The 27,582-nt window shown below is 41.8% G+C and overlaps 2 protein-coding genes across 5 annotated transcripts in view; one reads left to right on the top strand and one right to left on the bottom strand.

Annotated features, from left to right (window-relative positions):
- DLG5 (discs large MAGUK scaffold protein 5) overlaps positions 1 to 12,647 on the bottom strand; it is a 113,156-nt gene extending 100,509 nt beyond the window's left edge. For all 4 annotated transcript variants that reach the window (XM_049810021.1, XM_049810023.1, XM_049810022.1 and 1 more), the window contains exon 1: positions 12,345 to 12,647. In XM_049810021.1, the coding sequence (XP_049665978.1) occupies positions 12,345 to 12,645 (301 nt within the window). In that variant the 5' untranslated portion in view covers positions 12,646 to 12,647. The remainder of the gene's footprint in view (positions 1 to 12,344) is intronic.
- LOC126042886 (basic proline-rich protein-like) lies at positions 12,644 to 16,868 on the top strand. The gene is made up of 2 exons (XM_049810624.1): positions 12,644 to 13,418; positions 16,813 to 16,868. The coding sequence occupies exons 1-2, from the start codon at positions 12,644 to 12,646 to the stop codon at positions 16,866 to 16,868; spliced, it is 831 nt and encodes a 276-aa protein (XP_049666581.1).
- Positions 16,869 to 27,582: the final 10,714 nt, after the last annotated feature.

The raw sequence follows: 27,582 nt of genomic DNA, 5'->3' as shown, positions 1-27,582 counted from the left end.
ACAGAAGAATTCAAGAATAATTTTATTTCTTCGAGAACTTTCAAAAATCCTTTCAGGAAATGCCTAGCCACTGTTGTACCTTGAAATCCAACAGCCAAACACAGATGATTTGTTACAACTTCCCAACATGCCACACCTATTTATTACCTCTATTTACAAATGCTCAGAACAACTTTGTTAGCCAGATTAAGTTCATAACAAACATCAGACATCTGTATTTTATGTAATTTCTTCAAATCAAAATTTATTTAATTTTGGAAAAAAGCATAACTGATCTTTATTCTTTTTGATATCTTTTAAGGGAACACAGTTATTTGTCCTATTAAGCACTTTCTTACATGTTTATCTTCTACAGAGCAAAAGTGGGGATCACAGGGGTGGTTCCTACGTTCTTTAGTTTACAGTGCTATACAATACCTTACCATAATTATAAGGTCTATTTAAGATCATGCTGCTAAGAGAGGTGGGCAAAACAACACAAAAAATCCATTTAGATTAAAATTCTCTAGCATTAAACACAATTGAAGAAATCACTTGAAACAGAATATTCCATTTCATCGCCTTTTAAGATGTACAAGTTTGCATGCATAAATAGTGGATATAGGTAACAGGTCCCTAACACCACCATCATGAAAGGATACTGGGTGCTCAGCTGGGAAAGCTGAGAAGCCTATCTTCACAATACACCGCATGCAAACTGAGAAACACATGAGGACAGCAGAAAATCGAGAACGGAGATTAGCCAGGCAAATAAGACTCCCCTCCATAAGCTAACAAAGTTCTCTTGAAATCATTAAGAAAATTAAGCACACTTTTAGTGATTTTTATGAAATAGATCTACAAAATAAAGCATTTTTAATACTAAGAATTCCACACAAAATGCAGATACTTACCCAACGTCTCATACTAGCTAGAATTAAATCGAAGGCCAAGGTCTCATGATCTAATCTGCAAGGTCAGAAATCCTAAAGCCCCAATGATCCCAAGTCACCTCCTCTCACTGTCATAAGACAAGGGAAATATTCCCCAAAATTGTAAAGCTCTAACCATGGCACATTTATCTTTCACAACCTATTATTTCACCACAACGTACTATAAAATGGTTTTAGCGATTACTGTGGGTTCATGTCCTACACAATAATGATAATGTATGCAACCATACTTCAGCAAAACCTTAAATTTGGGTTGTGTTCTTTTTTCTTTAGTGTTTTATTAAATGCATTGTAGCAATAAGCCAAATTATTTTGATGAAAGAACTGTTCTTTAAATGTCTCATCTACTTTCAGTATAAAGATTTTTTTCCTAAAAAAGTGTTTCTCATTACAAAAGCAGCATGTATTAAAAGTTTCCATGCATAAATGTAAACATATAAATGCACTTGATGAGATGAATTCACAGAACATTTTATGTGGACTCCCTACATCAGCTACTACAACCCTCAGATACAATCTGATTCACATCCCCGTGAGAAAGCTAAACAGATTCAGAGCAAAACCAATAAACTTGACACTGTATTGTTGCAATGCAGACTTGCAGAAGAAGATAAAAAAAGAACTTAACTTTCCAGAGATGCTGAGCAACATGCAGTATAGCACCCTGAAATTCCTTACAAGGGACCACACCATATAGCACAGTAGGCGCAGTAAACTGATCATCACTGTAGCCAGGTAATAACCATGCTGCAATCCTTCCAGTTTCACCAGTTTGCCTCTACCTTCTGATTACCACTGGAAAGGAGGAAATCAGGGGCCCCAAGAGTAAAAATTCAATACTAAAACCATATTAACAACCTGGCTTTTTGCAGCACTTAATGAATTTGCTATAGTTGGCTCTAAAATAAATTGAGATTTGACATTCTAGACAATATAATGGGACACTCCCTGGCAAATGAAATTTTATGCCAGTCATGTACGCACAGCATACCACTGAAGATCAACTCAGCCAGAGATAGTAAAACAGCTCGTATTTACACATTGTTTTCTTCCAAGCCAGCACACATTACACACAGGTTTCAGCTGAACAACAATGCACAGAACAGGACTGCCACCAGCCTTGCCAGATGAAGATTTCCATCATGTATTTATTGATTTTCATATTAATACCAATACTCTTGATATCCTACTAAGTCCTAAAAACCCGAGGCAGAAAGTATCTCTGACCTCAGCATCCAAAACTGCTTCTCAGCATTATCAGGGAACGTTCTGCTCAGTCAAAACACTGCTCTGCCACTTGCAGCAATGCAGCCCGCAAAATACGCCTGACTACTGCAAAGATGCCAGAAAAACAAGAAAGGTTCATGAACTAGGGAAACAGATGAATATATTCGAATTATGAGCTAGTGCAGTGTACCTTAAAGTGCTGGCCTACACATTTTCAAGGCCAGCGATTTAGAAAAATAACTCACCGAGTATCTCAAAGTTCATGTCTGCAGTCTATACCTGAGTCAGCCTCCTGTGACTCAACGTGGGGGGAGGGGGGATATTAACCCCTTAAGGCAGACTATTCAGACCCCTAACCTAAAGAAGTACTCAATGTATCTTACATAAAGCATCCTTTCCTAATACGCCCTAACGGCAACTAGAAGCCTTAGAAACTTAAATTTCTCCAGAAAAAAAAGCAAAGGCTGCCTGCATGCTGGCAGAGCGGCAACGGAAAGCTGTTGCAGCATATCTAAATAGAAAGGAAACAAACAGGTAGTCTGAGCATCCCAAGGACCATTGCCACAGAAAGTGGAGAAGGGGCTGAACAAGGAAGTTACATTTTTAATACTCCTTTCTGTTAAAAGGAAAAAAAACCAAACCCAGCAAACAATACTTGAAGATGAAAACAATATAATTGAAAGTGAATTCCCTCTTGAGAATACCTCTTTTGTGATTTTGAAGTGGCTTAGTACTGCTTTTTGTGATTTTATTATTTCTAAAACTCAGGTTGTACCTACATAGCTCATTCCAAGTCTAGCCCAGCTCAAGAACTAAGTGATGGAGCAGCTGATGACAACAAGCCAGTTGATCAATTACAAGGGAAAGCCCACTGTTGTTTTTGTTTGGTAGTTTTTTGCTTTTTTGTTTAAGGCTTAAGCTTTTAATATTATTTTTAACCACACCTACTTAAGTCAAATGGCCTTTAACAAACTGACAGAGCAAATCTGTTAAAAATACAACACACCCCATCTTCAATTAAAGGTTAAGCAAGCTCTCAAATAATATCACACTGCCTCAAAAAGCATTCAGAAGGGAAAAACCAGACTGAACATTTATGATTATTTTAAAGATTAAGAAGTGAAGCTAATACCTGAATATTTTCATTGTGGTGATTATAGCCTCAAAGAAAATCTTGAGATAACCTGATTTCACCACCATTAAACACACACTCACTTGTCCACCACCCGAAAAACAGAACATCACCATGATCTAAATGCAAAGTACACCTTCTCAAAAACCATGGCAAATGTTCACAAGATCACGTATTAAGTGTTTAAGAGAACTTTAGAACTGCATTAACAAGAAGCTTTCCTGAAAGAAAGAAGTCACTAAAACCACATCTGTCAATCTCCTGTCGAATTCTAGTTGAAGAGCTCTCAACAACTCAATCAACCCCTCTTTCCACAAGAAGATCATAAGTGAGGAAGACGACTTGAAATTATGCAAGTGCTCCAAAAGAGCAGGATCACATGGTTACCCAAGTCTCAAAACTCTCTTTTCCTAGAGGTTTTTTTTTCTTTTTCCACAAAAGCATACAATAGGAGAAAGCACAAAGAAAGAAACACAAATACAAACAAGAAACAGAAACGATAAAGGAGATAAATATAGTTTTACGCTTATCAAAATAACATGTGAACATCTATGCAGCAATTTAGCAGCTGTATTTGGTAATTTTGATAAGGACATTTACTACACCAGCTTTAATTCCCCAATCCAAAAGTTCTGATGCTTTTAAAGAAAACCATACATACACACACTAGCCAGTTTGTCTGTCTCTGAAAGAAAGAATATACTTGAAAAGCAAGGATTTTGGTGCACTAATACCAACAGGACATAGCTCACCTGCACCAAGTGAGTCCAGAATTCCAACTACATTTTACATCAATCCTCAAGGAAAACACCTTTTCCTACACTACAGCTATGTTTTCCCACACAAACTCCATTTTGAGCACTACTGAGAAGCAAACAGCCATCAGCCTCACTTTGAGGCCCGAGGTTACAAGCAGTACTTTACCGAAGACATTGTCTAATCCAAAGAGCTTAGTATTGCAAGGCCTGGATTCTGCCAACACTTGCACATGCCTAATCTGATGCATATAAACGGGGATTACTCACATGCTGGAAGGTAAGTACGTGAATAATAAGCATGTTCATGAATCAGCAATTATGCGCAAGCAGAATAAAAAGCCAAAGTGAAAGGAAAGGGGGCACAAGAGGCAAGAAAGTTGTCACAAGTCATTAATAAGAGTAAATGCTCCCAACTGGGTTTTTAGGAAAGCTAACTTACTTCTAAGTTTAAAGAACATTAGCTTTGAGGGTTTGGGGGTGGGAAGGAGGAGAGTTTCTTGGTTTACCATCCGAACACACAATAAATTGTCAACTATATAAAAAGTCTGCCAAAAAACAACCCTTAGACTGCTCCTCTTTACCCAATCCCCCTAACTCTCCAGCTGAAACATGTAATGGTTTTAAATTCTCACTTGCTTTCTTTCCTCAGCTACAAGCCACCTGCATGCCTGGAAAGCTTCGCAATCAGGGCAAAATGGCCTATTTAAAATTCAATTCCTTTATCAGCCAACTAAAAAAAAAAAATAATTAAAAAAAATAAGATTTTTCTTAAATACAAACAGCAGCTCTCCAGAACAAACTAGTTAACACTGTGAACAAGCAAACTGCTGAGCAACTCAACCCAGGGATTGTGAAATTAGAAGCTTCAGAAGTCGTGAGGAGGAAGGTGGGGGTTCTATATATAAAATAGCCTGCTCTTAACTTCCCTGACACCAGCTTGGGTAAGAAGGGCTTTCCAGTTCTAGTAAGTTATTCTGTATTGCCCAGTAATCATACACTGCCCAGAAAAATATCCTTAAGTGTTCACCTCAAGTGGCCAAGTGCTTCCATCAGCTTCTTCAAGATGCAGCAATTCTAGGTACCCTGTCTGCTACCACCAGCTTCTCAAGCCTGCAAAGGGTGCCTTGTGGAGATCAGACTCCTCCTGCACAACAGCTTACAACAGGCGTTCCCAAATTCAACCTTATTTGTTAGCTACAACAGCAAGGGATGCTGGTATTACCAGCTGCCACCATCAACACACCTGCAAGTGCACTACCACCTACAGCAAGCATACAAAAATACCAATTACACAGCAAACATTGTACACTAGGTATTTTGAACTAGCTATAGTACTATGGGCCTCCTTCAACATTTTAGTAATTCTATCTTGCATTGACAAGAATCAATATACCAGAGTAACGCTGAGGACTCCAAAATACAGCCCTTTTGGAAGAGCCAGGCTCCAACATTCAAGATGCACTAACAACATGCCTCTCTTCAGAGGACAGCACCCTTCTTTTATGCTTTCATTAGAAAAGTATTGGTTAGCCTCAAGCCAAAGCTCAGTCAGTGCGACATTTGAGCTCCTACATCAGAATGATTCAGTTCTAAATTATTACCGTTCAATATAAAGCAGCCAATATCTTCCATCTTGAAGGTCACAAATAATGTTTCACCATTGCCTACTCAATGTAATTTGGAAAGCACCAGAAGCCTAGATGCCTCGACTTCATTACTACAGCTCTTTTCATACAATGTTATATGCACTAAGTTTTGTGATCTTGATCAGTACTACAAACACTTCACATAAGGAAATGTTTTTGTTTTATTACACATACAGCATTTTATGATTGTTTATATATTTAAAAAAAAACAAAACAAAACAACAAAAACTCAAAACCAAGCAGGAACTAATTGCCTCACACTGTAACACCCAAAACATGCTGGGGACTGAACAGCTCTGAAGGATGAAACCTCTGTCCTTGCGATTTTACAGCATAAGAATTGTTAGAAAAAAGTGAAAAGTAGAAGGAATTTATCAAGACTTACTGGTATCTTTCTAATGACCAGGGTTTTAAATAAAGAATTGCATTGCTATAAAATAATAACTGAAATAACAATTAGGACTAAAGGGAGAAAGAGAGTTAACAGGAGCAAGGGAAGCTAGAAAGCAAATTGAAAGAAACAAAGAAAAAAACAGGAAGTGGTAAAAGCAAGCAGCAAAGGATTAAAAAAAAGAAATACATAGGTCAAATTGCAAGCTGCTAACAGAACTGGAAAGCCCAAAGTCACTACCCGTGTGGTGGCTGCGGTCTTCACCATCTAGACCAAAGGTCCAAAAACCTCACAGCAATCAACACTAGTAAAAGCTACAAGACAACAATGTGACTGAGAACAGTAGTTAAATCAAGCTAAAGATCTGAAACCTCCGAGACAGGCAATCTTTAGCTTTAATAAATAAAGAAGGAGCTAGTTACAGAAAGCTGTTGGCTTTTCTCACTGATCATGTCTGAAAGTGAAATTTCTGCTTCTATTTCAGGATAGCCATAGAAGTAACAAGCTAAAAGAATCATTCAAAAATATACGTCTCTCCTCTTTTCTGTAATTTTGTAAGACACCAAGTCCCGCACGTGTCTAAAGCAGCTCGATGGCTGTATGCACTGATATCATAAAAATCATTATTATTCATTTTACACTGATGAAAAATGTGTCCCCATGAGTTTACTGTGGCCAGCTTTCTTTCCACCCCCTCCCTGAGCACAGCAAAAATGTAATTGAGAGCTACCACCCTTGGGATCTGTGAACTACTAAACCACACATTTCCTTCTTTGGGATGGAGAGCCTGATTGCATTTACTTACTATTAGACCTTTCATTGGGAATACCCTTCCAGACACTTGTTGGAAACTTCCTGCTTTTTTTTAGCCTGCCAATTCCAAGAGATACCACAAATCTGAGATCATCAGAAGACACAGGTACTACAAAACTAGCACTGGGTATTTTATCAAATTTAATTACTGCTCAGTGCTGCTTAAGACCTGTACTTCCCCTAGCGTGACTTCTGAACACTGCCTGCTTTTTCATCTGCACAATTTAAGAAATCCTATAACAAGGCTTGCGAAGCTACCCTGGGAACTAATAACAGGTCTGGAAAAACCCAGACATACTGCTCTACTTCTCCCACTCTTCAATTTTCAGTGACGGAAGGGAGTGTAAATTGTACTTAATTGCAAAATTGTCACTTCGGTCCTTGAGTCAGTAACTTGTGCTTTTACGATTTCTCCTCATTCTCCCTTCTCTCGTTTCCCAGGGAAGGCAGGCTTCCAACATTTTTTTCTCATCTTCTCAGAGCACTTGTACTGTAGCCTTCCCCTACTTCACCCCACAGCCTCCCAAGCCCACCTTTCTTCTCACTTCCTCCTACAGGACACCACATCCCACCTCCACATCTCGCACCCTTCCTCCATACAGTCTCTCAGCTCCTCGCTAGCTCAAGTTCTCACTCCTGCTCATAATCTCCTCTCGCCAGTCACCAGTCAACGTTTTGTGGGGACCAGCCAATACTTTGGGGTGGGGGATAGGGAAGAAGCGGCACAACGCGGAGGCCCCAGCACCAGCCCCGCGCAGTCACACTCCCAGCTCCTCAGGGACAACCCTGGAATTTCTGTGTTTCTTGCGGGTCTCCTCGGTGCTGCCAGCAAAAGAAGTAGGTCTCAGCTCTCCACCTCCTAAATTCATACATACAGAGCTTGCCTTTTGTGTTTGTTTTTAAATATGCTGAAAGACTTTGCAATATTTAAAAGTAAACTTTGTGAATTCAGATCAGGTACTGTCTGAAACTCCCTCCTTCCTCATAGAGGAGAGAGAGGAAGTTGATATATTCCCTCTGATTAGCTATAAAAGTTTGAATTCTTTTTCCTACTCCTATAAATGCCCATATTTACTTTTTGGACTGGATATTAACATCTGATCTCTGACCAAACACAGTTAGAAAAATAAGTCTCATTTAATAACAGAAGGAAAACTTTCAAAGTCAATCTACAACCATCTTTCTTCTTTACTTCTTGCCCCCTTAAAAACCTTTTTAAAAATGCAATCAATTTGGAGTTTTAAATTTTGAAGTTTTAAATTCCAGTCTTGAAACTGTTCAATAAAACACCTCTGAAGCCTAACATGCTCTGCTTTTAAAATCCAAAATGGTGCTAAATCCTTACAGTAAAAAAGCCATTATGGTTAAGCTTACAGGCGCAGACTCACTGACTGCAGCTGTATGGGTACAGAAAAGTACGCGGCCAATTGCTAATATAAAAGGAAACTGTGAACCTAAAAGTTTAATAGTTGTGAAACCAGCAGCAAAGTTTAACAATCTACTAGCTTGAGGATAAAGCGCTAGCAGCGCCTTTGTAGCCCCACAAGTTAGTCTCAAAAACAAATTCCAAGCTTGACAACCAAACCCACCTTTTCCCCACTTCTTTAATATCAGAAAAATGTACGTAAAAAGCTCTACATTACCTGAAGCAGTCTAAAGTCTACATAGTCTCATTAGATTTGTGGTTTAGCCCTTCAATTACATTTAAAAGAAACTACATCTTTACTAGCATTTGTCACAATGAAGTATCTTCCACTGTATTCTTGTCTTGGACACATTTTATGTCACAAAATTCACATTATATAAATTACAAGAATAACACATCTGCTTAGCAAGATATCCAAGAGATAACAATGTTCAGAAGTCATTTATTTCCACATTAGAAGGGATATGTTATTCTCTCAGGATACAGGATTTCTCACATGCACGATGGAGGTAATTTGCCAAATCAAGTATTTAATAATAATCCATCAGTTCACCCCAAAATAAATAAATAAAAGCACTTGGCACACTGCTTAAAGAATTAGCCCCTGTGCAAAGTACTGGGAGATTTTAAATCAGCCAAACAGTCACTTTCACATGGACAGAGCCAATTTCTCACAGAAACACTTACACAAAAGCATAATGTAGTAATCAAAGGTCTTACTCAAGGAAGGACTAGTGTCTCTAAACATGACTAAGTGAAACAGAGCAAATCCCACTTTGTTTAGCTTCTGCTGTGACAGAAGGTAGTTTCCTTTTAGATTTTGCACTCTGTTTACTAATACTGTTAGGCATACTGTTCTCAAATTAGAAAAAAAACAAGCTTAAAAACATACCTTTTATTGGAGAAACTGTGATCCACAAACCACTATACAGGTTTAGGTTTAAAACAAGCAATTACAAGCTACTGTATTTAAATGGGAACTGAAGTAGGGGAAACTCTACAAAGAAAAGAAAGCTCCTTGTAACATAAAGACATAGTTACCTATACTGGAAGTCTTTCGGCAGTTACTAGGACCCCACTTCTTTCCCTTTAGCAGTCAGACCAGCTGTTTACTTCCCTCCATGCTGTGTAGATAAATACTTATAAAAGTGTCAGCTCTACATTGTCCAGCCAGCCACAAGAACTCTTGGTATAAATAACGGCCAGAGTTTCCATCTGAGTTTACATATTACCTTTAAAGTCCAACAGGAGGTGATATTTAAAATGAGAAGGAAGAAAACACAAAGTAAACCACAAAGTAATGGTACACTTCACGTATATCAAAATGGAAGGAGAATCACTCATGCTAGTGTAGTGAGCAGACTGTATACTGCATTTTGCAACTCTGAACAAAATTAAGTTGCTGATTACCTTCACATTTCTCTCACAACAACAGCACACAGAAAAGAGAAATCAGCAAATGCTACTACAATAAGTTATTGGTTATAAATGATTTTCATCTCCAACAAGCATTCAGGGGTTTTACTTTCTATTAGCCTCCTCTTCCAAACGATACTAAAATTAAGTGTATGTACCACTATAAACTGCTATTTTTTTCATATACTAACTGTAATTTTAAAAATTAATTCAGCTGGATAGGTTCAATTAACGGGATGCTTAAGATATGTCTTTTTTTGCCTTTAAGAATAGCTGCATTTTACGTAATATATGCTGAGGACTGTTTCACTTGAGTATTTTAAATACAGAATCCAACAGTTCTCCTTGCTACTGTGTTTACAGTTTGCTACTACACCCAAAGAACAAAAAGCGACTTGACTCATCTGCCTTCCACATCCCCAGTGAAAAGGAGTAAAACTCCTAAATGGCAGCAGAAAAGCAGATGGCTGGCCAGACTTGCTACAGTCAGATACTAGAGCAAAACCCAATCACATCTGAATAGAGGTTCAAACAAGAACCCTTCTACTGCAGTTACCCTCAGACATTAACTCTTTACACAACGCATCCATGACAAACTCACGCATAGACCAGGATTTTTCAGAGGTGTTCAGTGGGCACACAAGCAGCCTCACAACTAGTCACCATAAGACCTCCTCAGGGGAGTAAAGTTGGAATATACAAGAGTGTGTGAAGGCTCAGGTCCTTTACCTTCCTATGTGCATGATGGTTTATTCTTAAACTCGCTATTAGCAATCACCTGCGTGCTAATTTGTAAACATGTTTACTGCAAGGGAAACAAAATCATAAGTTTCAAAGTTAGCTCTTTATTACTACTGATAAATGAAAGCGATAAAATTTTAAAAACCATCATGTCAGGGGAACGTCCTTCCCCACGCAGATGTTAATCTAACTCAATTAGCCTCATAAACGCATTCAGTCAAGGAGGATATAGTTCCTTTTGCCAATCAAACTACTTCTCCCTTGAGAGCTCAGGGCCATGAGACATTTTGCAATTCCAACTTGTATTTTAAAAATAAAGGGTATTACTATATCCAATGACAACTTCATTTTTTCCTACCATTCATGTTTTACCCCTTTGTTTTAAGGCTGGGGAACATTAGTAGCCCACTACCATTAATGCATCTTCTCAACAAGACAAGACTGAGCATTAATCTAGTCATACAAAAACATCATGGGTCCCATTCTGAAAGGCAGCGAGTGCCCTCATCTCCCATTGATGTCAAACCACATAATGCTGTAAGTGCTGAGGTCTATTGTTTAGTCCATTTTTCCCCATCCTGTGAGGTCCTGCAATATATTCATTAAAAAAGGTCATACACTATAAACACTGATATAAAACAAAACATAAGACCCTCATACATTTTCTTGTTTACACCAAACTCCTAGAATCAACAGCGTAATTCAAATACGGGCAGAACACAACAGTGCGACTGCACATGCAAGCACTATTTTCCAGACAAAAGCAGCTCTTAAAAGGTTTATTTTCTAAAAGAAATGGTATAGTTTATAAGAGCCAGGAAGCCCTCCCAATCCAGTTCCTTACATAAACAGGTAGTCACCCTGCAATACCCAAAGCTGTTAACAAAACCAAAAAGATACCCCACCTTTCTGAATCAGTCAACTTGGAAAACCACTGGAAGAGAATACCTGCACATCACTTGGAAAACTGCCTATTCTTTATCTGTAATACAGAACTATTATTTACTTCAGCTGAAGTATTTCTTATCTAGAAACACAGCTGCACTTGCAAGGCCTTGTGTATTATCACCAAATCTTTTTCTTTAATTATTTTAAAGCCTAGTATTGTCGACATAAAAGTAGACTGTGTGGCTTGTTTTGGAGAGGGAAGAATAGGGGCACACCTGTGGGACAAAGCCCAACTTAGTTAAGGAGGAGGTTTACACTGAAATCAATTGTTTTCCTGTTCTAACCACCAAGAAGAGCTACAATAACACAGCCCCAAACAAATGTATGTTCGTCCGAGAAAAATAGCTACAATATTTATTCAAACATCTGCTGGAGTCCTGCCAGCGGGGGGCGGGGGGGGGGGGGGGGGGGGGAAGTTTCACAGTTTTGCCCGGTCAAGAAGCGACTGTCTAACACCACCGGCGGCCCCAGAGGAGCTCGGGGGAGGAAAACCCCTTCGGGTACGGTTTTCCCCAGCCCCCAGCCGGCACCCGGCTTCAGGGGATGGATGGGAGCAGCAGCAAGACCCAGGCTGGGGTGGCATCTCCTACAGGCACCGTACAGCATCCGCGGCACCTCTCGGGGAGCGGTACCGACCGGCGAGCCCGCCAGAAGAGAAAGGAAAAGGGTCGGGAGCGCAGCACAAGAATCGAGCGCCCGAGTAGAAACACGGGAGTTTTCCACCCACCGGAAAAGCGGGACCCCCGCCCGCTGCCGCCCCGCTCCCTCCGCGCCTGCGGGAGGGGGGGACCCGAGGGTCCCGCGCAGCCCAGCGGCTCCCCTACCCAGCGGGGGTGGGCGGGGGCAGCCGCTGCCCTCCTCCTCCTCCTGCGCACCTTCCCCGGGCCCCGCCGGGCCCCCCCGGCCCCACTCACCGGCCGTCTCGGCCGCCGCCGGCGCCCCCGCCACGCCGTTCAGGTAGAGGATGGAGAGCAGGTGGGGCTGCGTCTTCTCCAGGGCCACCCGCAGGTCCTGGAAGTGGTCCCGCTCCTTGGCCAGCAGCAGGGCGATGAGCAGCTCGGCCTTCCCGCCGCCCGCCGCCTCCAGGTCGCGCAGGTCGCGGGGGCCGAGGGCGCCGGCGGCCTCCAGCAGCTCCACCACCTTGTCCACCTCGGTCATGGCCTGCGCCAGGCTCTGGCGGCACTGGGCGAGCAGCTCCTTGTGCTTCGGCTCCATGGCCGCGGCAGGCCGCCGCCGGCCAAACTTTGCCCGCCGGGGCCGCGCACCCCCGCCGCCGCCGCCGCCGCCGTCCCCCGGCCCCGCCGCTCGGCCACCGCCGTCCCCGGGGAGGCGCGGGCCGAGGAGGGGCGCCGCCGGGCGTCCTCCTCCGGCAGCCGGCGCCCCCGCAGCGGCCCCTGGCGAAACTTCTTCCCGGGGAAGAGGCGCGGAGCTCGGGCAGGACCTGGGCCGAGGGCGGCTTCGCCTCTTCCTGCGGGCCGGGAGCCGCCGCGCTCCCCCTCAGGCGGGCGGGCGGGGGTGGGGGGGGCAGCCGCCGTCAGGGGCTGCTGCTCCTCTTCCTCTCCTCCTCCAGCTGGCGCCCCTCTCGCCTCCTTTCCGCCCCCCCCCGGGAGGCGAAACAACTTCTCCTCCTCCTTCTCTCCCCTGCCGCCGGGCGGGAGACAGCCGGGAGCAGGAGCTGCGGGAAGGGCGACCGCCGCCTCCCGGGCACCCCCCACCCCCCTGCGGGGCAGCCCAGACAACTTCTCTCCTCCGCTCGCTACAGGCCACACGGCCGCGGGGCGAGGAGGGGGATGGGGGGAGACGGCTTCAGCTCCAAGCGCCTCCTTTCATTCGCGGGCGCACGCAGCCATATTGGTTGCACAAGGCTGCCGCCTGCGCCGAGACGGAGCTGCGGCAGCGCATTGCCCGCCCGCTCCGCGCCTCGCCTCCCGCCGAAGCGCCGCAGCGGCAGCCTCTCCCCGGCCCCGGCCGCCGCCCGCCTCCCGGCCGTCAGTCAGGGGCTCCCCGCCGGCCCGTGTGGGGCGCGGAGGCGGGGCGCCGGCGCCCGGGCGGGGCGAGCCGGGCCGGGTCGGGCCGGGCCGGCGGGGAAGGGCCCGCACCCCCACCCCCACTTCCCGCGGTGAGGGGCGGCCTCCGGGAGGCTTCCCCCACTCCTCCCTCCGGGGAAGCGGGGCTTCGCTGGGGCGGGAGGGGGTGAGCGGCCCCGGGTGTCTCGGCGGTGAGACAAAGGCTGCGCTGCGGCGGGGCGGCGCTCCTCCCCGGCGGCCGGGCGGGCACGGCGGGGCCGGGGGCTGCCGGCTCCGCCCGCCCTGGCGGCCCGGAGCCCAGCGGGCCGGGCCGTGGCGGAGCGGGGCGGGCCGGGCCGGGCCGGTGCCCTCTCCCGGGAGGGCGGGAGCGGCCGCCTGTTGATGGTGCTGGCGGTACGGCGGCGGGGGCCCGGGTCTGCGCCGGGCCGCAGCTTCAAACGTCAAGATTTCTTTCGTCCTAAACCGGCGAAAGCAAAACATCAAAACAGTACCAGGCCGTTGGGGGCTTTGCCCGTTAGATTTTACAAAAATTAGAAGCTTTCAAAGCAAAGATCCACGAGATGCTGGCTCATCTTCCCCCCAAATGTAGTTTCCTCGGCGTTTCGTGAGTGACCAGAGACCAGGTAATTTACCGACAGAGTACCGGCCTGTCTGTACTCGGCAGCAACTGCAGGATGTAATTGTTTAGCAAATAAAAAGGAGAATAACAACTTTTCTGTCTGAAGGTTAACAGTCTGCTTGTACCGAATGGTACCTTGATTTGCAAACGGCTAGGGGAACAGGCTGCCCAATGACCACAAGCAATTGTAATCTTAACTTCACATTTTACGTGAAAAACTCGTAGGCATGTTTCTGATATCCTGCAAAAATAATGGTGGCTGTAATGACACAGAAAAAGCACTACCGGTGTTTGTGTTAACCCTGCTACATCTAGTAGCAACTGAAATTATCTGAAAGTCTCCTGTCCGAACACTTGTATGCTTTATTTAGTGCTCAGAGAGCTGGACTCCATGAGGAACAAGGGGAAGCAATTGTTCCCTAAAATTTTCTGTTAACACACCCATTTGGAGAATTCAGGTGCTGAACCGGGTTTCAAATCAACATTATATAGTTGAACAGATGATGATGATGTCTCTCATATGTGAAAACAGCCTTGGGTGACATGCATAATCATGGTGTGCATTCTACTGCTATTAGTGGAAGCAGATACAGAATAAAGGGACTTAGGGATTTTTCCCAACCTTAAAAGGCACTATTTACAACAATACTTGAAAGTATGGCATGATTTTGAAACAAGTGTTTTCACATTTGATCCGATGTTACTTACTTATGTTTTTGTAGATTTGTTTCTTCTAATTTTGCATCCCTGGTTTTCTTAGCAACTTTCTTTACTGGATGAAATGCACAGAGATGAGCTTTGTTGGCTAATGACTAATGTTGTAAATTCCTGCAAACTTTGTTCTTTCTAGACTATTTAATTTATCAGAAAATCTGCCTATTTCTCTCCCATAAGTTGGGCGAAGTTTAGCCAGTAAAGTGACCGTACATTCCAGAAATGCTGGTTAACACCGGTATGCATTAATTGTTGTCTTCAACTCAGCCAAACAAAGTTGAAATAGAACAGAGTGAAAAACTACTGGTAAGAAGTGAAACCTGCCTTGTGTCACCTAGCGCCCAGCTGAAGCAGACACAGCTCTCAGCTGGTGCCAAAGCAGTTCCCTTCCGTGCCTCCAACAGAACGTAGGGCAACTAGTCGTGCAATTGAAAGCTTTCATAAGGCAAATGCACAAGAAGTCTGAACAAAGCTTGCACAAATTATTCAAGTATTTCCTAGTTTTTAAGACTTTCTAATCTCAGCAGTCCTTTAACAATATTGTTTTATTGTGTGTGTGCTTGTATAGTTTTCTGTGAAGAAAAGGAAACAAACCACCAAATTTCAGTAGGGGGCATTATGGTAAGAGCCGTACTTTAGATCTATGCAGCAGTCCTCCACTACTTGAAATAGTGAAGAACAAGCTTGGTTTTCATCCTCTGCCTGCTTCAGCACTCTGATATGTGTTCTTCACCACAAGCTGCAGTAACCCAGGAATGGCATGGTTCAGGCAGGGCTAACTCGGGTATCTTGAGTCCCATTCCAAAGTCTAGAGGGAGGTGTGCCTTGGCAAGTGTTTGCTCTAGACTCCATTTATTCCTGCCTTCCCTAAATGTGCGTCTTAGTCCTTTGCCTTCTCTTCCAAATAAAATATCCATCTACTCATCCTGCAATGCCTGCCTTGCCGTTTGCTTGCAGATCCACATCTCCCGTTGCCGTTGTTCAGATAGTGCCAGGCAGCAGGTAAATCCCTCTCATACCAGGTTTCTTTCTTTCTGGCAATGCAGTTTCTATCTTTTTGTCATAACTGAGTCTCTTACACTCCATTTTTCTTGCAAATAGCAAGTCTTCTTTGCTCTCAGATAAATTTAGATAAATTTCTCATTGCACAGATAAATTTCTCTCTTTCATGGGTCCAGCTGACAGGCAATTGCCTGCGTAAGAGAGGGACTTTGCTGTTACCTCAATTGCTTGACTCAGTATAGACCTTCCTGAGCAAGTGTAGGGAAAGTCTTCATAAGACTTTGGCATATAGGTCATCTCTGAAGACTCGAACTATGAAACATATGCAAATTTATTATGCCAGAAGTTTATGAAATGACCAAAATTCAGATAGTCACAGTACCCCAGAATCTACAACCCTACTGCCAAAACAAGCAGCAAGACCAATTGTCAATTAATTCCTTCCTCCCTCCAAAATAAAAAAAGGGCAAAACCCTGTGGTTCCCCTGCCAAGTATTCAAAAAAAGACTATATCTGCGGAATAAATTTTCAGAACCAAAATCTAGGTTAATCAAAGACAGATCTCTGAAATGAATTAAATAAAGTCTATGACTTGCACAGACTATGCAAGAATCAATCAGGTATTTATCAGAAAAGGAAGGCAGGTTTTCTGTTTGTTTGTTTAAACCAAATAAAAGGAATTATTTAAAAAAATGTAATTAAATATGCAGCTCTGACACAGGATGTCATGGGTACTTGTGTAAAATTGGATTAAAACCACAACTTGACAAATTAACAGAAAAAGAAGATCAGTAGATTTTTCTAAGCTTTGAAAAAGCTTTCCAAATCCTTTTTTTTTTTTGAGATTTGGAAACTAGGCTACTGAGGATATATGCTCCGGGCATTAGGAAAAAACATTGAGTTTCTGAGAAAGCACATTAGGCTAGCAATACCTGTGCCTGTGAAGTCTGAGAAATATTTGGGAGGGCAAGATGGGGACATGGAGGTTTATTTTTATTCAATTTTTTATCTTCTTTTCAGAAAGAGAGAAGCACTATCGTTGCCATGCAGAAATGAAGTCTTTGAAATACAGATAAAACATGCAAGGCTTAAGAAGGTATTGGACCTTGGGAATGATTTTCAAAAGCAGAAATTGGAATTTGAAAAATCAAGTTGGGTATCTGCTTGGTATATCTGCCCCTGAATGCCTCCCCCCCCATCCCCCCCCCCCCCCCCCCCCCCGTACATTTAAGATGGGGGCAGCGAAGTACTTTTAAGTCTTTGTATTGCAGAATTTTCTATTGGGAGGACAGAATCATCCTCAGCAGAAGGATTAGGATTCAGCAAGCCACAGTCCTGCAGCTGAAGACTGTTTTTGTTATAAGTTTGTATAACTCTGTGCAGTATATGAAATCCCAGAATATTCCACAATATTAACTACAGCACATATAAAAAAAGCAAACATGCAAGCTTTTGAAAATATTAAGATCAGAATCAAGAGCAGCAAGAGCAGGATTTAACCTTCAATACAAGAAAGTTTTGTTGCCATAATTGCCAGTACACCTTTTTTATTGTGCAATAATCATCATGCTTGTGTATGCAAACTCAGCACATTTCCTGAAATACAATGTTGTGTCATACATTCACATTAGAAACTAAGAAAAGATTCAAATTCATGTAATCCAGCACGTAGTTCTCACTGTAAAAGTCTATCTTCCATACAGATCAGAGAACTTTAGACTGAAACCAAGAAGACTCTGACCACCGTGACAATCAAGCGGGAAAGAAGAGAGCAGAGGAAAGAAGAGAAAAGAAAGTAGAGAAAGACAAAAGAAAAGTCTACCTGCTTTCAAAATGGATTTCAATAAGATAGTATAAAACATTGCAGCTGCAATGGCAGGGACTGCACCCAGTGACTGTTCCATCCCGCAAAATCCTTGCTTCCAAAAGCCGTTAGGTGATGAGATTTATATTCTCCATCGGTCATCCGCGTACTGAGTGACACTGTTGTATTATTTTAGCTTGGTATTTTCTGATAAGGCACCCTTTAGGAACATCTGGGCTTTAAAACAGATTTCTTATACTCACTTTAATAGGACTTTTAACAGCGCAATAGTCTTCTGTGTAAAAAATACCTGTCGCTCCTTCTCAAATACTTCCTCCTTCTCTGCACCTACTTGCTTACTGCTGCCCAAGTCACAGCAGCAGCTCCGCTGCTGTAGTTTTACTGGTAAATCCCCTCCTCAATATCATTGGTCTGAACCAGTCAGAAATTCTAATGGTCAAAAGTAGAGGATTTTCGTTAGGGTTAGGAGTTCTTTCTATTATTTTTAAATACATGGGAGACATTTTACTTGCTTTGTGGTTTTGGAGCCCTTAGGATACAGGTCTTCAAGCTTCTTTGGCAGCCATGTATGATAGAAACGGTTTTGAATGAAAGCTAAGCTCACTGAATCATACAATTCAAACAACAAAGGATTTAGAGAAAAATATTGAGATATTTACAGTAAGTTAATGGAAACTGACAACACCGTGTGGATCCTAGGAAGGAAGATTATACAATCACCAAGGCAGGTATATGAAAAGTGATCATCAAGTTAAGATTAGAGCTAACTAGATACAAAGTAAACACCATAGAGATTTTGTAATAGGTGTTATATGAAACACTAAGCAGTTCTCAATAGAAACTTATTTTTTCAGATTGATGTAACTGATAGAAAATTAATTAGCATTTTCAGGATAGGAAGGTGATGGTCCAATAGGCCAGCAGATCAAAAGATCTCATTTATCCATGAAAAGGAAAAAAAAACCCAAACACAATGTGAGCAGTTTGCGCACTGCCCAGGCAAAGTATTTCACCTGGCAGTGTTGTCTCCAGGAATGGGCTATGTCCGCAAATCCTGAGGTCCTCAGTGCTCCTGTTGAAGCTGCAGACTGAGGGAGCTGCTGTTGAACTCTCACAGAAGCACAAGAATCATTTATCTTCCTAAAAATGTGTAACTGTGAACTCCAGGAAATGGTTTAGCTCTTTCTTAAGTGAGCTCCTATGACATACAGTATGAAGGAAAGCAGACCAGAGGATTACATCGCTTTTTTTTTCTGTAGCCTTACAAACTAGCAGTCATTTCATCTTGCACTGCACTAGGCAGTTTTCAGATAGTAATTATTTCAGCCCATTCCCACTCTGGGCAGGGGCTGAACTGGTAATTCCAATTAAAATGAAGATCAGACAGTTATTTCAGTTAGCTTCAGTAGAAAGAAAACAGCCTGTCTGCTGAAGGTTTTACATTTCCCAGGGCTGTTGAAAAAGCAAATTAAAAAAAAAAAAAAAGTTTTACTTAAGGAACTAAACATTTGCCCGTTTAAAGAGGAAGAAAAGGCCTTCCTCTAGGGCAGAATACCTGGCAGGAAGGGGGGGTGTATGTTTGTTTGGGGGTCGTGAGAAGAAAAGGGTCGATAAATTGGCTCCTCCTGGAGCTGTGAATACACACAATTCTGTTTCTCAGACAACTGCTTCCAAAAACAGGCAGCAAAAGAAAAACAGCAATACTGCAGAGGCACATTAGTGGTGATCCTCCAGGGCTGTACGAATTTCAGCTTTCATAGGGAAGGCACCCTGCAAGCACATCCCAAGTACCCGTCTGTTTAGAACAGAACTGGGGGGGCGATTTAATTTTCTTTGGGAGACTGGGCTGACTTGTGATGTGGTTAACTTCTATAGGCAAGCAGATGTTAAACAGCCTCTTTAAAAGCTGTTGCTTGCAGTTTGTTATTGGTTTAGTTACTAGGTCAGTTTTCAAGTCAAGCCAAGAGAGGCTATTTATACCAATCATTTGCTTTTACCTCTTTTAGCACTAATGGGGACATAAAAGCAAATGGGTGCCCTAAGCACCTCTGGGTAATTTCTATAAACAAGCCATGCATGAGCTGGGAATTTGGAAGAAGAAAACCCAAACTGCAGTTGAAGGAGGTAGACAAATGTAATAGTAAGGACTCCAGAGTAAACCTCAGCATGGTTTCACCATCTTCATTGTTTTTCTGTCAGCAACAAGCATTTTCAAATTGGATTTGAATCTGAAGGCTCCTGAAGGAGGAAAGGTATTTTCTTGTGTTACATTTCATACTTCAAGCCTCAGATCTGCTAAGAATTACGTATGTACTTTTAATAACAAGTAGTTTCCCTGCTCACTGCCATGCAAGAGTTGAAGAGTTGAATACATCTCAGTTACAAGCTAAGTTTTTGAGGGTCTCCAAGTCAATGAAAGCACCTAGGGCTTAATCCAAGGCTTCTTGCAGATAACAGTGACCCTCCCATTGATTTTAAAGGGCTTTGGTTCAGATGCCTTGCTCATTATCTACCAAAACATACACATTTTATTCTACCATTAGAAAATGTAGTATATTTTAAAAAAAAACCAAAAACGCAGCCAGACAGAAAGGGAGGTTGTTTTGACAGAATATCATTCCTGTCAGACATGAGCCCGATGGGTACAGAAAGAGCAAAAAACCATCTCATCATGCCAGCAGGCAGAAATGACAAAGCAGAGCTTTAGAAAGACTGGGGGGCAGAATGCTTGCAGGGCCACAGGAAACACTGCCTGAGACACACAAAACTGCACACTTTTACAGATGGTGAGCATGGGGCAGTGCTTTAATTGCAGGACTGCTGGACCTGAAGAAAGAGGGTCCTGATCCTAAATAGAAGCCAATAATCCTTGAAAGCTCCAGGGCAGTCCAGATATCTGTAGTCCAAGCCCAAAGAGTTCCCTGAGGAAATGGAGACAGGTATGCATGCAACTGGTTCTGTGTTTCTCTAGATACCTGCAACACCTGTCTTTTCACACACGCCTGAAAAGCTAATCCAAAGCTAATCCCACAGCTCATCTGTTTTTCAATGCTTAAAACAGAAGTGGCAGCCTAGCTCCTGAAAAAACTAGCACCCAGCAGATCTGCATATGAGAATAGACCAATACTTAGATTTGGTTGGACTCCAAAAGCTTATCATGCCTGGAAGCAGATGAGCAGGATTGTGGGGAGCATCCAGATGGAGAAGATTATTATTGTTTCATAATGAAATGCTCTAGCTTTCTGGATTAATCTGTTTTATGATACAAGAGAAGGATTTCTAGTGTACTTTCATTAATTGTGCACAGTTTTACAAGTCTTTGTGAAAACCAGACAAATGTATACAGTCAGGAGGTTGAAAAATATGCTGGTCTTTAAGCAGATCCTGTGTGTCATACCCATAGCTAAGACTTTAACTGCTATTTGACTGTGACACATTGGTTTCTGTTTACATAAATACTGCATAAATTCCATATGCTTCTGATTTGAAAAGAAATTTTTACTTTTAACATTGCAGGATATTCCTTGGGCAGGAGGAGGAAATTATTTTTGTAGGAGGTAAACACAAGACTGGGATTACAGTGAGAATAAAGTCAAAGAGAAACCCTTGTAGAACTTCCTATAGTCAATTTGCTCAGGCAAAGCGGCCTATGGGCCAAGATGCAGCTGAAGACTGAGAAGTGTTTAACATGACAAAAATACTGCACTTAACTAAAATCAGTTCTGAAAATAGTAACTAACATGAAATGAAGCAACTCCTAAGTTACACTCTAATTCAGAAGGCAAAAGGAATACAGTCTCTGCGGCAGTCTACATGCTTTGGCAGGGATGGGAAAGCCATCGGAGACTTCCAGAATGAAATAATGTCTCAGCTTGGCACAGTAGCATCTGCATTACCAGCTTCCACAAGATTTGGTCATCCAGTTTAAACTCAGCTACAAATCTTCAACACATCTGTATTTTTTCCCCTCATAACACAAATGTAAAAATTAAACATTCAACAGTTCAAGTTGACTAGTATTTTTTAAAGAAAAATGCCATAAAAGTAATTTGGAACTTAAATTATTATAAATGCCAAGATTTGTCAGAATTGAACAAACAAAAAAACAACTCCCAAAACAAACAGAAAAACCCCACATCGACACTAAATGGAAAAGAACATACACAGCATGGCCCAGAATAAGCAGAAACATCTGAGACAAAGTCCTGAGCAGCATGGAAGCCTTAAAAAAGATTTAGGTTAAAATGATTCTTTCCGGATCAAGTCTGCAGCAATGATGTTTAGAGAAGCATTGTGCAACTGTTTGAAACTTATGAAGATGCATTAACTGGTGGGAGTTTGATGGATAGAAATATTTAATATAACGCATATATCAAAGCTCATCTAGTTCTGCCGAGTTAGAGTTCTCTAATTGGTTTCCAGGGGACTTGGATTAAGCCCTAGTTTGGTAATAAAAATACTGTGCAAAAGAATAACTGAAATAAAAAGTCTCCAAATCTGTTAGGGATATTCCATGAAGGATAAATATACTTCATCAGCAAGGCAAGCCAAATATTATCCTTTATACCATGGCCTATTTGAACTGTAAGAATTTTTTTCCCCTTAATTCATTTTCAGAGCTGCCACCATCCCCCTCCAAGAATATTAATGGCAGCAAAGAGCTTCACTGCTTTGCCCTCTCCTTTTCCTGCTGAAGTCAGTGTCTGTCTTGCAGCTGACTTCAAGAGCAGCAACCTCTAGCCTTTTTCCGTTTTCTTTGGAAGATGAAAGAATAAAAAGAACTATACACAGCAGATGCTAATCACATTATTTAATCCACACATCCTTGCAATAAAAACCTAGGAAGACAAGTACATGCCATTTACTAAGTCTTCTGTATAGCATGTAAGTTTTCACAAGCACATTCCCTTCGCCACCTTGATGATTCTATCATCTCCTCTCACAACCATGTTGCTAAGGAGAAACTATTATCATTTAATAGTCTTCAATAGACTAAATCTAAACTACAGAGAGCCTAAAGATTTCCCCAGGTCATACAAGAGTGCGGCAGCAACAGTTAACTGATTCTACATGTGCCAACCACTTACCAAGCTGCTGTGCTAATCATCGCTTCTCCTTATTTTAATTCTGAACAGAATGCATACAAACACAAGCAAAGGAAACAACATTGGCATCAGGTATGTGGGAAGGACCAGAAACAGGCTAAAGAGAAAAGTAAGTGGAGAATTAAACAGCTGAAAACAGTTCTCAGTGCTGACAGAGCCACATGAAGCAGGATGCCCTTCATTTCAGTTTAGAGTATGAATGCATTCTCTTATATAATAAGGTCATTTTTTTTCAGAAGTTATTTGACCATAATCGTAATTTCGATGGCAGTAAATTTCCACATCCAGATGTGCTGAGGAGATGTTTTTTCCTTGAGTGGTTTAATTTTCCTCCAGGCAAAGGTTCACAGTAACCTTGCATGGCTGAGTTGAAGCCAGCCAGTGGCACAGTATGGTTGACATAGCACTGCTGCGGGGAAGCGATGTCACCAGCAGTGACAGTCACTATGGGCCCAGAAGGGAGGAAGCCGTGTGAGAAACAAGGAGAAGGAGAAAGAAAGAGATGTAAAGGGGAACTAGAAAATGCACAGTGACAGTAGCATAAGTCAGAAGAACTAAGTATCTTCTTAAAAATGGAAGTTTAAAGGAAGCCTCTGATGTAACTGGAAAATATCTGCGCGAGCTGAAAATCTGGAATAATGGCATATGGGAATGAGCTGTTGCGCGGGCTTGTCAAGGTACCTACACATACATACAGCAAGCATTTTAGCATCACTGCATTGGCAAAGTGCAGGGTGCAGGGTAGAGAGGGGCGTGAGGTGTGTCCTTCCTTCCAGTGTGTGCATGAGAGACCTCCTACCCACTGTGCCCTTCGGCAACGAGTCACACAGTATCGCTGCTGGTGCTTCAAGCCCGCACCATGATACAGCCAAGGCCGTTCTCGTCACTCAAAAGGCAATCAGCAGTTTACAACAGAGATGCTATGAATCAGCCTGAGACAAAGAATTCCCTGTCTGTGACTGTATATTGCTCAGGCTGAAGGATTTCATTCTGTAGAAAAGGGGACTTGAAGAAGCAACTCCTGTATGAAGTAACAGAAGAGAAAATAGTATTACAGGATTACAAAAAGGGATGAATCACACCACACTGCTAACCAATTCTTCTCAGAAACCAGCAAAACCCTAAAGAATACATCAAGTCAAATAATTTTTGTCTCACACCTAACTCTGGTATTTTCTGGGCCTCCTAAAGTGAGACTCTGGCACAGTCTCACTATTGCTTTTGCATTCCTTGGCAATTAATTTTTCTTTATTTTGCTTTTAAAAATCTGCATGATTAAACATTTCAAAGGGGTGCATGCAGATAAAATTGCCATACATATTGAAAGATTAGCCAACCAACACCCACTTTCACAAAAAGGAGAGTAAAATGCCTGCTGCTGTCATTACAGCTTCATTTCTGGTCAACGATGTCTCTAACTGACAAAACAGCCATCATGGACGAGAAAAGAACTTGGTAGGAAATCCTGTGGGGTGCCCCAGCTTTCCATGGACCATGAAAGCCACGGTCACAGAGGCACCTGCATATCCTCCTTTATCCGTGGACTAAAAGTCCTCAGCACTATCTGACTTGGAAATCAACAAGATCATCGCACTATGATCGCAGACATGCATTGCAAATACTCTTCTTGTTTTAACAACAACAAAAATACATACATAATAGCTTTCCTTTCCAAACTTTAGTGAATTAGCCATCGGATCTTCATCGATATTGTAGCCTCTCTTCTAGTAGGAGACACAAAACTAGGAATTTAATTGATGCAATTTCTGTATCTTGGCCCAGTAGCAGGACTTCTATATTATTAAAATCTCTTCAAATAAGGATTTTCCATAAATGCTTCTGATCTAACTGCAGGTATCGGCACTAAAAGACAGATTCCTATTTGCCCCCCAATTATAAATATCATCCTCTACATGGACTGTACCAGAACCCAACATGCACAGCAGTTTTTGTACTTAGCTGTAGTGTATCACTGTAGCTAAGGAGCTGTAATTGTGTGCAGTTGGTTGAAAGAGTATTATAAACAGATATAATAACTGAAGGAAATAATTCAGAGTTATTACTCATTATTAATAGTCATCTAATGAACGAATGGCGATTTAACTATCAGTTGTCACAGCCATTGACAGTAATATCCACTACAAATGACAAAATCTTAGTTCTCAGGAATACTCATCCTTTTTCCAGCTATTTCCATCACTTCAGTGAGACTCCTTGTAGAGATTATGACTATCTGTGTGTCACTTTACCCAGCTGGCATCTTTCTGTTCTCTGCCCCCCACCTCCCCCGACAGATATGAAATTCCACTCTGCTCTGCTTCCATATCCCCTTGCTTATCTTTGCATTCCCTGTCTTTTCAGCTTTCTTCCCTCTATCCTCCACACCTGCAGAAACCACCATATTCCTGTGCAACATCACTCACACCTACCATCATTGCTTCCAAAAGGAACATGCAATTATTCCTGATCTTGCAGGCTTGGACTCACAAGACAGACTCGTAGCTTTAAGAAACACCTTTTACCATCTGATGCACACACTGGCTTTACATATAACTAGATGAAACTGTGGTGGCTAAGACAACACTGTATTCAAAGAAGCTCATGGCCAACAGAATCCCTAAGCACAGCCAGTCAATACCAAGTTCTTGCTCAAAAGACCACTGTGTATTGAGTTACACATATGATAGGAACCAACAACGCTACAGGCATCCCTGTAGCTTTTGGACATTAAAGCGAAAGTCATCTTTCATGAATCTTGCTGTTTTCAGCTGTCTGTACACAGAGAAGACCACCTGTTTCATATTATTTTCAGTCTTAAAGATTGGTCTCTTGCATCTCTCAGCATCACCTTCAAGTGTTTTTAATACAGCCTTGCTTTGGGGTTCTGCAGCAGCTGAAGAATGTGTGACGCTACCCAGTGAGCTGCCAGAACTTCACGCTTCAGAGAAACTCTTGGAGCTACATTTAAGTACTCACTATAGAGAATGAACACAGATCGTAACAATCACTGCTGCATGGAAAATGCTGCGACAAAAGACATGACCCCTTTCACAGTACAAATACGCTGTTCTCCCACTTGCCGGGAGCAACTCACCATGTTCCTTTGGAAAAGACTACAGCCTTCTACTTAAGTGCTACTTCGGTTGGTTGGTTGGTTTTTTTTAAGCCAGATGGGGCAAAAGATAAGCAAGTCTTTACTAATTCCTGAAAAAGCATGTCTGGACTCTGTTTTCTCCTTCTTAAGAAAAAGAATTCCATTAATTTCCTTCCTCATGTATACAATTTTAACAGGTAACCTTCCTTCTCATAGCTGTATTTCAGCCCTGATATTAAAAAAAAAAATTAATAGAAAAATAAAGAATTGCTACCCAAACATGTCTCTTCCTGAAACAAAACGCTGCTCTCTAGTGGAAGATGATGATATGATCTAATTTCATTAGAAGGAATGTTTTAAATTTTTCATTTTATCATTTACAGGAAAACTTAATTCATTTTCACAAGCACTGACATATAAGTGTAGTAGGACTAGTTTGTTTTATTTCAGTCTTTCAGATTGTCCTGTGAGATTTTGGTATTTATTCCTCAAGATAAATCTGCTATACATTTATATCAATACTGTAATCACATCCAAATAACCTGCCAAGTATTTGTGCATTAAAATATTAACACGTTTTCTAATTTGATCCCTTTTAGTTTTTCTGTTCTTAGACAATATAAAAAACACAAGCCTATTTTTCTTATTTTCTTATGTTTTTTTCCACATATTTAATAACTGACAGTCTTTTCTAGGTCTCAGTACAGAGCTTTAGCTAACCGTTTTGAAGATACAACTTTAATCAGTTAATCCACAGAATTCAGGCAAATATGCAGATACTATGAAAATCTTTATCCTGCTTGCTATGGGTTTCTAAAGACATTCCTGTTTTCAAGTACAGCGATACAAAACTGAGAAATTACCTGTTGCAGTGGTTCCTTCAGCTTATACTGAAAACAGTGACAAGTGGTTAGACATCAAGGAGTATTTGTCCTGAAGGAACCAAATTTTATTCTACTTGTAGTTAGTTTATAAAATACAGCATTAATTTCTTTTTTTTTTTTTTTTTTTTTTTTTTTTTTTTTTTTAAGTGTAGATAAAGCAGAACAAGGAACTGCCCTCCATGCTAAATTTCTTCAAGCTGTGGACCAAAGCAGCACAGTTCTAGATTTATTCCCAGCTTCCCATATTCATGACAGGAAACCTATATAGCACGTGCTTCTGTTTTCTTATCTCTCTACAGGTAAGAGACATGTAAAGTAGTTTCCTGATAAACATACTAAGAAAGTACTTTATTACTTTTTTTTGAAGAGGCACTTCATAAAAAGAAAGAAAAATTGCTTTCTGCTTATTGATTTACTAATTAATTTTAACAATTTTTGCCTGCATACTTCTTCCACCGTAAGTACTCTTCCCATTAAACAGAAATGCTATGGGGAGAGAATAATTTGTCAGAGGATAGGGGTGAAGCAGTCACAGATTGCTAATTAGTGTAAACCTCATCTGCAAAAAATTATAATCCCATCAAGTCTGTATCTACTCTTCTGTCAAAATTATGTAGGCTATATACATTGTAGAGCAATATTATACAGGCTTGCAAAAGCACTCCAGCTTAACTTCAACCACCAACAACAGCTGCCGCACACCCTACTCAGACAGCCCTGCCCAGCTCCACAGCAAATGGCTGCGGCCCCTGGGCACGCGCTTCTCTTTCCTGAAGGTTCTTAGCTGCATCTTGCCATCCATGCAGCCGTCACAGAAACGCACTGCACAGCAAACAGCTAACCCTCCTGCAACCATCTCAGGAAGTAGAACTTTGCTTAGCT

Source organism: Accipiter gentilis, chromosome 9, assembly GCF_929443795.1.
Source record: "Accipiter gentilis chromosome 9, bAccGen1.1, whole genome shotgun sequence".
In the NCBI taxonomy this organism is placed as follows: domain Eukaryota; kingdom Metazoa; phylum Chordata; class Aves; order Accipitriformes; family Accipitridae; genus Astur; species Astur gentilis.
This window is presented reverse-complemented; position numbering and strand designations above follow the sequence as displayed.

What these genes read in the sequence shown, in the direction of transcription:
- LOC126042886 (XM_049810624.1), top strand. Translation starts at nt 12,644, where the DNA reads ATGGCCGCGGCAGGCCGCCGCCGGCCAAACTTTGCCCGCCGGGGCCGC. An exon ending in CCGCCGCCCGCCTCCCGGCC is followed by an intron (nt 13,419 to 16,812) that starts GTCAGTCAGGGG and finishes TCTTCTTTTCAG; the next exon opens with AAAGAGAGAAGCACTATCGT.